At 44.1% G+C, this 12,071-nt stretch overlaps 1 protein-coding gene across 1 annotated transcript in view; it reads left to right on the top strand.

The window, feature by feature from the left end:
• Nucleotides 1–1,380: 1,380 nt before the first annotated feature.
• LOC307057402 (aldehyde oxidase 1) overlaps nucleotides 1,381–12,071 on the top strand; it is a gene marked incomplete at both ends in the record, with an annotated part of 71,477 nt that continues 60,786 nt past the window's right edge. The window contains 4 exons of the mRNA XM_079710601.1: nucleotides 1,381–1,425; nucleotides 7,589–7,646; nucleotides 10,329–10,425; nucleotides 11,933–12,041. Coding sequence (XP_079566727.1) covers nucleotides 1,381–1,425; nucleotides 7,589–7,646; nucleotides 10,329–10,425; nucleotides 11,933–12,041 — 309 coding nt within the window. The remainder of the gene's footprint in view (nucleotides 1,426–7,588; nucleotides 7,647–10,328; nucleotides 10,426–11,932; nucleotides 12,042–12,071) is intronic.

Raw genomic sequence — 12,071 nt, 5'->3', positions numbered from 1 at the left:
GAAGTCAGTAGCATGGAAGAACAAAGAACACCAGGGAGAAGCAACCAGTCATATTCAAAATGTGGTTCATTCTATAGGACAGCTGACCTAGGTTTCTTCTTCAACGTGTTGATAGCTTTAAAAAGGAGGAGTGGATGAGGAGACTATTCTAGATTTAAAAAGACTGAAGAGACAACAAGGACGTACATCAAGTAGAAATCAAATGTAAAAAGACATTTTTTAAGACACTGGGAAATTTGAAGATATTAAAATACTTATTTTGTTATATTTGATAATGGCATTTTCCTTTGTAAGAAAAAAATTTTTAATGTATACTGAAGTATTTAGGGGTAAAATAATGTGCTTGACATTGGCTTTAAAATACTCCAGAAGAGACATGGGAGTGTGGCAAAATGTTGCGAATTTTTAAAGCTCAGTGAGTCAGGTGTATGGGAATGCTAGTTGTACTCTTTTATGTACAAATTTTAGAAATTTTCACAATAACGTATACGTTTACATAAATGAGATGGCAAATGTTCTAGGTATGATAAGAGAAGTCTGGAAAAGAGTGTGAGTCCATTTGAGCTTTTAAAAGGTGTTATACTGCAGATTTCAAAAACGTAAAAATAGACTCAGAAAGTTAACAGGGGTAAGTTCTAAGTTGTGGACACAGGTGACTTTTCTTTTTATGCTTTTCAGTATTTTCCAAGTTTTATTTTTAAAAAGTTTTTCGAGATGTTTTACATCACTATTGACACTCATCAGATAAACTTTATAGTGATTTACTGGATAAACTGAATAATGATAAAACTTTTAAAAAGTTTATATCAAGGTAGCTCTTGATATAAAAAACTGGAATAATTGTTTGTAAAACTGTGAGGTAAAGTTGTAAAACCATCCATTGTCCTTAAGTTCCTCTCCTGCAAAGCTGGAATGAATGTGATTGTTTATCAACTATTAAAAGTACAGGATGAGGCAGCCGTGGTGGCAGGAAAGGTACAAAAAAAAACCCTACTGTTCCCGGACTTCAAATCTAGCTGGAAAGCCATTAAAATATGTACTAATATAAGACGACCGAAGAGAGTCACAGGACCCGCCCTACCTGCTAAGAGGCGGGGGAGTGGGGCGCAGACGCCCACCGCCGCAGGCGGGGGAACGAGGGTCTCAGCCAATGGTCTCAGGCCGGAGGGAGCGCGGCGGTGACGTCCCGATGTCCGTGGGAGAGCTTTCCTGGCCGGGCGCTCACCGCACTTTGGATCTGAATTGGGAGTTTATCCCTCGGGGGTGGCTGGACTTTAGGCCTCTGCAGCCCGGTCTGCGTCGTCGGGTCCCAGGTGCCGGCGACTCTTCCTCGGGATCCTCGGACCGCGGGCCCGCGCGGTGGGACCGCGGGCCGCCACCATGGACGGGACGGCCGAGCTGCTCTTCTACGTGAATGGCCGCAAGGTGAGCGCGCCCCGGGGCTGCCCGGCCGGCCCCGCCGGGCCTCCCCGGTGCTGGAGCGCTGCTCACGCGCCGGGCCCTGGGCTGCACGCGGGTTTGCCTGCGCGTCGGGGCAGGGAAAGGATGCGTCTTCAGGGACTGCCAGGATCTTTGGGTCCCGCCTTCCTCATGTTCCTTTCTCCTCTCCTTCCAAGACGCATAGGCTGAGTATGAACCGCACCCCACCCCATAAACAGGAAGAGAAATGATTGTCCTTATTCGGCAGAGTCAGCACTCCCAAATCCTCCCTCCGTCAAACCCACCCCCAAACGGGAAGGTCTTTCATTAGGCCTCAGCTCTTGGGTGTGTTTGGATGAGCAGAGACCGGTTTGGAGTCAGGACAGGACCATAGAGATGAATTCATTGAGACCTCTCCCTCCCATCGTTTCCAAAGTCACAGCTAGTTCCTGGCAGCGCTGAGCCGACACCCTCCTCTGGGGACTCGAAGGTCCTTAGTGGGTCCACTGCTGGCGCGGCAGCTGCCCTCTCAGAAGCCGTGCTGGCTCTGCAGATCCTCTGGGGCAGTTCCAGCTATTGTCCGATGTTTGGAGGCAGCAAAGCGCCCGGGGAATCCTTTAAAACACTCCCACGGACGTGACCATAGACTGCTCACTCTTCATGTTCTCCCAGCACTTTGCAAGGGAGAAACCGAGGCAGGAGTGTTAAAGGGCTTCCTTAAGAGCAGACAAGGGAGCAAGGGCCGTGATAGCGGCCTTTCCACGCGCCGGGGCCTTCAGAGCCCCCCTGTGATCCCTGCTTCTGGGCCAGGATAGCCCGACTTTCCCTGACTGGCACAGGGACTCACCAGAAAGCTAAGGAAGGTCAAGCATCAGGGCCTCTCACTTGTGAGGCCTCTTCTAAAGCCCTGAGCCTAATTTCGAATTTGGATTTTGTATTATTTTTCTTAAAGAGGATTCCCTCCCCCAAACTGTGCAAGTTCTAGACCCTATAAAATCTTCCTCTGTTCCTGCTGCCTGGATTCCACCCTGGGTAAGATGAGCCTGTTTTTCCTGAACCGCGTTGGGGGCCGTTAGGACCCCCTTGCAGGACTGCTATGAGCGTGATCCATGATAAGGGTGAGGATGGCAGATGGGAGTTGGGTTTGAAGTGATCACGTGATGTCATTTCTTTTTTTCTTTTGCATAACTTTTGAATGGTATAGTAGACACAGCTCTGGCCTTTATATTTGGACAAACAAGTATTCATTTCCAGCTCCAGTTCTTAGGGAGACAACCTAACCTAGCCTCAGTTCCTCTGTTAAACAGAGATAATACTGCCTACTTCACAAAGAGTGAGAGTGAGTTTTTAATCCGTTTATTTAAGGGCCTGCTCTATGCCAGTGTTCCAATGCCCTCAGGGGACACAACAGAGCACAGAAATGACCAAGTCCCTGTCTGCACGGAGTTTATGTTGTGCTGGGGAGACAGACGACAAGCATATAAATAAATAGAAATGTATCAAGCCAGGCAGTGATAAATGCCAGGATAAAAAATAAAGCAGAGTGAGGGGCCGGAGAGGGGTGAGAGCTGGTTCTTCAGGCGGGATGGATGCTTAAGACTTTCTGAGAGGCTGACATTTGAGTGGTGGCCAGTATGAAGTGAGGAACAGACGTCTGAGGGAAAAGCATTCCAGACCGAGGGAGCGGAGGTGCAAAGATCCTCAGACACGAGGATTTCTTCGTGCTCGGGGGGTTAGCAAGGAGGCCGGTGGGGCTGGAGATGTGGCCAGGGGCTCTGGAGGAGATGGTAAGGGTTTTGGTTAAAGGAGGAAACAGGTGTTTGAGTCTAGCTGCTTCTCCCCCTCCTCCCTCCCCTGCTCCCAAACAAACTGTAGTGGAACTTTTAACAGAATGGCTAATAATAGTTTGTGCTCTGTTGATTTTTTTTTTTTTTTTTTTTTTTTTTTTTGTGGTACACGGGCCTCTCACTGTTGTGGCTTCTCCCGTTGCGGAGCACAGGCTCCGGACGCGCAGGCTCAGCGGCCATGGCTCACGGGCCCAGCCGCTCCGCGGCATGTGGGATCTTCCCGGACTGGGTCATGAACCCGTGTTCCCTGCACTGGCAGGCGGACCCTCAACCACTGCGCCACCAGGAAAGCCCGTGCTCTGTTGATTTTTAAAAATAGATAAGCTGGTCCTTATGTGTGGGCTTGTTTTATCTATGGGCCAAAAGCCCTGTGATCATTTGGAAAGTGCATTCTAGAAATATTGATTTAGTTTTTGCAATTACCCTGTTAAAAGAAATTATGTCACCCTTTTCCATTCCTGCCCCTCCCTTCCAAATTCTGTTAGGTGTGTGCTTCAATCCCAGAAATCAAGCCTGATTGCCACATGGATAGAATTAGAATAAAGTCTCTGGTTCAGAGGGTGAGTGGCTGTCGAGAAAAGTGAGAGAAGAAAGCCACCAGGAGAGGGGGTCTTGAAGTCAAACATAACCTCTGGGATTAAAATCCTGCCCTTGAAAGGAAGCTTTGAAGCCAGTTAGGAGACTCTGGGTGATGTGATTGGCCTCCAGTCTGGGTTTTTTGCAGAATCCCCCCAAGTCACCAAAAGGTGTCATTGGGTAGGGGCTAAGGCCATGCACGTTGGTCAGAGATGTAGCTGCGGAGAGATTTCTGAAATCTTACTCGCTTCACCAGCAGCCTCCAAAGCAGGTGACCCAGTTAACATGGAGTTTGCCGGAGGCAGAGCCCGGGAATAAATTACATCCTCGAGGCCACTCTCAACACATCTCAGGAACCGTAGCAACTCGTTTTATGAAGCAGTGAGGCGTAGAGATCAAAGGTGTGGGCTTTGGAAATGGTGAGGCGTGGATCTGAGTCCTGTGCTGTCTGCTCTAACACTCAGCAGCTTGAGGGCCTCCTCACTGGTTGTCCCCTCAGGCCTCTTTCCCTCTTTCTCTCCTCACCATGTCCCACAATACACACCTCTTTCTGCTCTCTTCTTCCTCTCAGCTTTCCTTATTTTCTGTTCTTTTACCCCTTTCTCTCTCCTCCTGATCTCTTTCTCTTCTTTCTGCCTCTGTCTTGTATCTGGCAAGGCCCCCTTCATGCACTAGTCACAAGCCCTGCACAGAGGAAAGTGATTTGTCAGCCTTGTGCAATGTGAACTTATCTCCCAAAGGGCCAGTGGAGATACAGAGGGACACATGCCACCCTTGCAACATGCAAGGCTTTACTGAGACAAAAACATGCAATGACCCTGAGCTGAGAGCTGGCATCATTTCTCCCAACCAGAGTCAGTGAGAATAACTCCGTCCCCCATTCCCTCCCTCCCTCCCTGCCCCCTGCCAGCTACCATCTGAGTCCTGACCTCCCTGTTTCACTCCAAGACCTGCCGGGACAGGGTACATGCCAGATCCCTGCCCCACTTCCCTCCTCCAAATGTGCCATCCACCAAGTCAAGAAAAGTAAACACATTTCAAGCCAGTGGCACTTTGAGCCAAAGCCCACTCTTGAGACATCTCCGGGAACAAATCTCTTGAGACATCTCCGGGAACAAATACCCAAGCAAGCAAGGCCTGCTCTGCCATTAATTCCTTATGAAAATACAAATATCTCTCAAGCCTAAAGTGCTCTTTATTACCCAGATCCTGTCTCTCCATTAAGATGGGGCTTCTGAGGATTCATCATCATATGTATGAATTAGAATTAGTTTCACCTGCAAATGGCACAAATTCAAAACTAAGTAGTTCAAAAAAGATATAATTCATGTTTACTTTTACATAAAGGATACTGTATCTGGGGATAGACATTGCAGAGCTGGTCTAGAAGCTTCTTGGTGTCATCTGAGACCCAAGTTTCTTTTCTTTTTTTCCCCTGTTGCCATTAATATGTTGCCTTATGGTCTAAAATGGTTGCTGGCATTCTAGCCACGTCATCTTTATTACAGACAGCAGGAAGGAAGAAAGGGAGAAAGCATGCTGAGACAGACAATCAGTAGTTTCTGCCACCATTACTGGTTCTTCTGTTTTTCTTTCTTTTCTTCTGTTCATAAGTCCCAGCCTGTGAGAAATCATCCCTCCTTCCTTAGTGTTCTCATAGCAAATTGTACATATCAAGTCATTCATTTAGATTAACATTTATTATGTCCTTATCATATATCCCCAGCACCTAGTTCAGTGTTTGACCTAAAGAGTAATGGAAGGTGGTTTCTCTCAGGATCAAGAGAGGCTTATACATACACAACTAATTATGCTGCCGAGTAACACGTTCTGTGAAAGATGTGTAGATGTTGACCATGGGAGCACAGAGGAGGACTGTTTCTTGGAGCAGAGAGTGGGAAGCATATATTAAATGGCAGCACATCCCACAGGAGAGAACATTTGAGCAGGGCTTTGAGTGGCATACAAACTTCGGCCAAGTAGAGAAGAGAGGAAGGACTTTCAGGACAGAGGGAATCCTATAAGCAAGTGTAGTTAAGGGTAAAAGTCCCTGCACTGCTGGGACCAGCCAGTTCTCCCACGTGACCAGAGTTCAAGATGCATTGGTTGAATGACAAATGATGGAAAGTTTCTCAAAGAGGCCTCGTAGGCTATGCTCAGGAGTTTGAATTTCTTCTTGTGTTCCAGGAGCTCTTGAGTAGAAATTCACCTAAGACCCGCTCAGTGTATTCATTAAAGATGCACATTTTCTGGTTCCCTGTCCCAGAAATCCTGATTCGATAGGGGTTTCATTTTAACAAGCACCCTGAGTGATTCAGGAATTCCCAGCAGAGCAGTTTGGCATCCAGGAGCCAGTGTTGGATTTAGGCAGATACAGGACATGATCAGACTTGGATTTTAGAGAGGTTGCTCCAGTGGTGGTATAGAGGGTGGCATTGCAGGTGCCCGGAATGGAGGCAGGAGACCTGTTAGGCAGCTGTTATCATTGTTCAGGCTGGAGGTGATAAGGGTGGATTTCAGGGAGTGACAGTAGAAGTGAAGGGTGTTTAGAGAACTGTTTTGGAAGTGTAAATGACAGGACTTGATGATGCTGACTGTGGTGGATTGAAGGAAAGAAAATGTCAAAGGTAGCGCAGTTTTTTAAGCTTAGGTGACCTAGCAGATGGTAAGGCTATTAAACAAGTTAGGGAAAAGAAAGGAAGAAGTAAGTTTGGGAAATAAAGAGTTCCATTTGAGGACCAATTTAGTTGGGGATGCCTGGGGACATCCCACAGTTTTCCTTGTATTCTAGTATGTGTACACACACACACACACACACACATAATCACTTTTCTCTTACCATATTGCACATTCCTCTAGGGCACAGATCTGACCTTGGTAATTGACACGTGCCTCACTTTGCCCGGACTATGGCCACTTAGAATTAAGGGTGAGGAAGCATGTGTCCCCTCGTCACCTACTTTCCAGAAGGGAAAATTAGTATAACATGGTGAAGGATGATTTCTAGTTCTGAAATTGTGAAGCAAATCATGCTTCTGTTTGTGAACCTAAAGGAAATCCAAATTTGTCATCAAAAAAGAGAAAACACGATCACTTTGGAAAACATAACCAATTGTGACATTTCAGTCATGCCATCCATTAGGTGCTGCTGTTCTAACTGCCATGCTACTAGGCTGCCCACACAAACTTACTTCTTAAGTGTGTCTTTGCTTACACATCTTTGTATCATTTTATCTTCTCCTTTGGCTCTTAGATTTGGGAGCCATGGTTGGTTGTGATCTCTTTCTGGAAACTAATTCTTTGAACATGGTGAACAAACAAGTCTTTAAAAAAAACAAAAACTATATCAATTTCTCAGAGACTGTTCTGGTCCAGGAGACCTCCCCCACCTCTCTCTTTCTCTTCCTCCCTCTCCTATATTCAGTTCTACTGTTATCTTTACCCTCACTTGCTTCAGACTTTCTAGGAGAAGTTGGACAGGAGTCACTAATGTTTTGTTAGTAGAAACACCCACCGCCTTAGAGAACAGTGATAATTCAGGACCAAGGACAGTGGCAAAGTAGTGGCCGGGCTCAAGATGTAGACTTCACACTTCAGAGAGGTGATTTGTATATCACAGGTGTTCCGTAAACATTAAATCAAGTTTAGAATATGAGTAGAAGAGTGCATGAAATTAGCATGAGCCCCCCAATGTAAATATTCTAGTTCTCTCAGCTTTGTGAGTTAAACTCTTTCTTTTGGTACAGGTGATAGAAAAAAATGTCGATCCTGAAACAATGCTGTTACCATATCTGAGGAAGAAGCGTATCCTTTGCTTTGAGTGTGTATATGTGTGTATGTGTGTATATCCCTGATATCCTCATCAAATGATATTTCAAATATCTTTTTAGAGCCACACTGAGTCATATTCCCTACTACGGTTTTATGTTCATCTTTAAGAAAGTCCTAGATCGGAGTTTTGTAGGCAGTGAACAATTGTGCTTATCAGAGAACCAAGTTCTTTCTAATCTCTGTTTTGGCATTAAATACATTGAATAAAATGGAGAAGCTAACAATGGGAATTAAAGCAATGGGTGCTAAAATGGCTTAATTAAACATCCTTTAGAATTAAGAGCCACAATATTGATATTCTACCTTCAAGGACTAATCATCATGCCCATTAGAAAAAAACGAGCACAGGAACTTCCCTGGTGGTCCAGTGGTTAAGAATTCACCTTCCAGTGCAGGGGTCGCGGTTTGATCCCTGGTTGGGGAACTAAGATCCCACATGCGGCAGGGCAACTAAGCCCACAAGCTGCAGCTACTGAGCATGTGAGCCACAACTAGAGAGAGAAGACCACACACTGCAGTGAAGAGCCTGCACGCCACAATGAAAGATCCCGCATGCTGCAGCTAAGACCTGATGCAGCCAAAAATAAAAAATAAAATAATAAAATAATAAACAAATAATAAAAGTTATTAAAAAAAAGAAAAAGAAAAAGAGAGCACAGAAATCTCCTGAAATGAAAGTGAAAGAACAATAGAGAAATTAAACCTGAAAATGTTACCTTGGAAACACTTTCTCAATAAAAGTCATCTAAGGAATGGATTCTTATCCTGCTACACATGAACTCCAGTGGGCTTCCAGAGGTCTGTGGGCCCCACTACATTATATGCAAACTTGTGTGACAATAGGAATTTGTACATTTTTCCCCCAGAGAGAGTGAAATTCCCAAAAGAGCACACAACTCAGAAAATATCAATAGCTATCTTCTGAAAGTCATTCAAGGTTTTTTTTTATTATTATTCTATTAATTTAATTTATTTTCGGATGCATTGGGTCTTCATTGCTGTGCACGGGCTTTCTCTAGTTGTGGCGAGCAGGGGCTACTCTTTGTCGAGGTGCACAGGCTTCTCATTCTGCAGTGGCTTCTCTTGTTGAGGAGCACGGGCTCTAGGCGCACAGGCTTCAGTAGCTGCAGCACGTGGGCTCAGTAGTTGTGGCACACAGGCTTAGTTGCTCCGTGGCATGTGGGATCTTCCCAGACCAGGGATCGAACCCATGTGCCCTGCATTGGCAGGCGGATTCTTAACCACCGTGCCACCAGGGAAGTCCTCAAGGTTTTTGGACATAAAAGTAATTAATACTAATTTCCTGGTTATCCATGGTACCAATGTGATATTTAAGATTTGGTTCACTTGTGAGTGACAGAAAATCCCAATAGCAGTAAACAAGATAGAAGTTTATTTCTTTCTCATTGTGTTATTTCAGGTTCTCTGGGAAGCACACACCAAAAAATGAGATTAAATATGCAAGGGTTTTATTAGGAAAAATGCCTGAGTGAAATAGGGAGACAGCCATAGAAGACTGAGACCTGTAAGGAAGAGAGGGGGAGAAGGCTGAGTTGAAGGGTCTCAGACTGCTGTGCAGTCTAAGGCACATTCATCAAAACCACTGAGAATGGTTGACAAGGACTCCCATACTTCTGCATAGCACTGAGCTATTGGTGGGAAGCAGCCCATGCGAGGCATGGCCTTGATGAAAAGTGGGGTGATGGATATCAAAGTGCAGCAGTTGGGTCTCTTGGTCAGTTACCCTCTATGTTGAAGGAAATCTCTGAGGCACATTCTCATGGTTGTCATACTCACACAAAGGAATTCCAAAGGTAGGTAGATCCAGGCTAGCAAAGCATTGTCACGACACTATCAGGAACCAAGCTCTTTCTGTCTTGCTGCTTCACCCTCCCCAGCATGAAGCTTTCTCATGGTCAGAGATGACTAACTGAGGTCCAGCCATCATATCTGAATTCCAGCAAATAGGAAGAAGTAAGGGATGAAGGAGGGGCACCCCTCTCCCTTTGAGGACATTTCCCTCCTGGACGTCAAAAACAGCCTTTATGCTTACATCCATTGGCCAGCATTGTTAATGACCCCACCAAGCATCAGAGGAGGCTGTGAAAATGTATTTTTTTAAATTCTGGGCAACCATGTGTGTAGCTCAAAAATTAGGATTTCTATTACCAAGAAAGAATGAGGGAAAAGATACTGGGAAACAACTAGCAGTTTCTGCCACTGAGAAGCAGAGAAATATGGCACACTTGTATAACATGACACAAATATTCTAAGAATTATTTACAATTTGACATTCCACTTTGTATGTCATCAAAGACACAGATAAGGATAAGAACAGATATGCAGTGTACTCATACCTTCAAATCCTCAAGGCCTTATATGTGTAGACTCTTCCTTTTTTTAAGTTTGGCCTTATTTTTGGCAACCTGGGGTCCAGTTGTTTTAAAAAGGAAGAGACTAGATATAACACGCAAATGGAAAACAAGAATTTACAAGATTATAAATAATAGCAGCTAAGACATACATACATTATTTGATAAATAAGTATTAAACTTAACTGTACATTGAAGAGTCTTTGATGGTGTTGTCCCCTAAGGTCAGAGCTATTTCACAGAATTATGGAAAACACATTATCTTTAACTGTGCTTTTTCCAGTCCGACTCACAGGAACTAAATATGGCTGTGGAGCGGGAGGCTGTGGTGCCTGCACGGTGATGATATCACGATGTAACCCCATTACCAAGAGGATAAGGTACCTTGCTGCAAAGTCCAGATATGGCTGAATTTTTGTAGCTTTGAACTTTGTTTTTCTTCTTCCTTTGGTAAATATGCATTGAGCACCTACTATGTGACAGGAACTGTGATAGGCATTGGGGATACGTTGATGGGCATCAAATCATTCCGGTTCCAGCAAAAATGTTACATTCTCAGCCCTCCCTGACCACCTTCTCCATAGCAGTGCCCCATCTCACCTCGGCAACTCCCTACTCCCTTCGCCTATATTAAGGTACTCATAGCACTTCTCACCGTATGTTTGTGTATGTATGTATTGTCTATGTACCTATGTATTGTCTATCTTCCCTCAACTAGAATATATACTCTACAAAGGCAGGGATTTTATCTGTCTTGTTCACCAATGAATCCTAGTGCCTGGTACTCCACCTGGCACACAGTAGGCACTCAATAAATATTTACATTTATTTAATAAATGAAAAATATTCTTCCAGTCTTTCTTTTGTGTGTATACTTAAGGAAGCATACTGCCTATACAGCTTAGAAACCTCTATTTTTTGCTGAACTTCTCATGAATATCTTTTCAAAATAATAAATATAATTTTAATGGCTGTATATGTTCTGTTGTTTGGGCGTATCAAAACCAACCCCCAAATAGTGATCACTTAGATTATTTTTTGGTTTTCACTATTATAAGGAGTGTGAGCATTCATGTGTATATATATGTTTATATTTATGTTTGTGATGATTTCCTTATGATAGATCCATGGAGATGGAATTACAGGATAAAAGAGTGAGTGCGTCTTTAAGTTTTTATGCCTTCCAGCAAAATGTCTCTCAGAAGAGCTCTATCAGTTTACATTCTTTTCAGCAGTATGTGAATTCCATTTTCCCAAACCTTTGCTTATAATGCATATTACAATTTTTTTAAATCTTTGTCATTTTCTTTGATAAAAATGATTTTTCATTGCTTAATTTGAATCTTGATTGCTTTTGAGGTTGAACGTTCATTTCATGTATTTATTGGCCATCTGTAATTTTGTTTGGTAAATAGAACATTTTAGGAGTCGTTTTGAGTTAGACATTTTCTAGCAGTAGATTTGTGGGATTGAGGAGTTCTGTATCCACACCCTATTTCTTCTTCTGAGGCACAATATCAATTTAACTTTATTGCCCAACTAACCCCTTGCCCAGCATCTGCTTGGAGGATGAAATATGCTCTAGGTGATTGTCACATGTGACTGGAGAGGAGAATGTCAGCCCCTCAATCAAAAGAAAAAAACAAAGTTAGTGGAAACTGTTCTGGAGTTAGAATTAGGAGGCCTGATTTGAATCCTATCTGACACTCCAGCTGTGACCCTGAGCAACTCACTCTGACCCTCAGAGTCTTATTCTGTAAAATGGCCATGAGCTAAGGACAAAATGTATATGCAAAACCTGGGACATTATACAAAACCTGCCACGTTGGTGGTGCTCCTTTCCCACCGGATACAGTGTAGTTTGTGCTTCTCTTTTTCATTCTGAAGACATTATCCAGCCAACGCCTGTCTGATTCCCATCTGTTCTCTGTATGGGGCTGCTGTCACCACAGTGGAAGGCATAGGAAGCACCAAGACCAGGATTCATCCTGTTCAGGTGAGGATGCACCTCTTCTTCATAGGGTTT

This window comes from Hyperoodon ampullatus (genome assembly GCF_949752795.1).
Source record: "Hyperoodon ampullatus genome assembly, chromosome: 8".
Classification (NCBI taxonomy): Eukaryota; Metazoa; Chordata; class Mammalia; order Artiodactyla; family Ziphiidae; genus Hyperoodon; species Hyperoodon ampullatus.
Note: the sequence above shows the minus strand (reverse complement) of the source record. Positions and strands in the feature narration are given on the sequence as shown.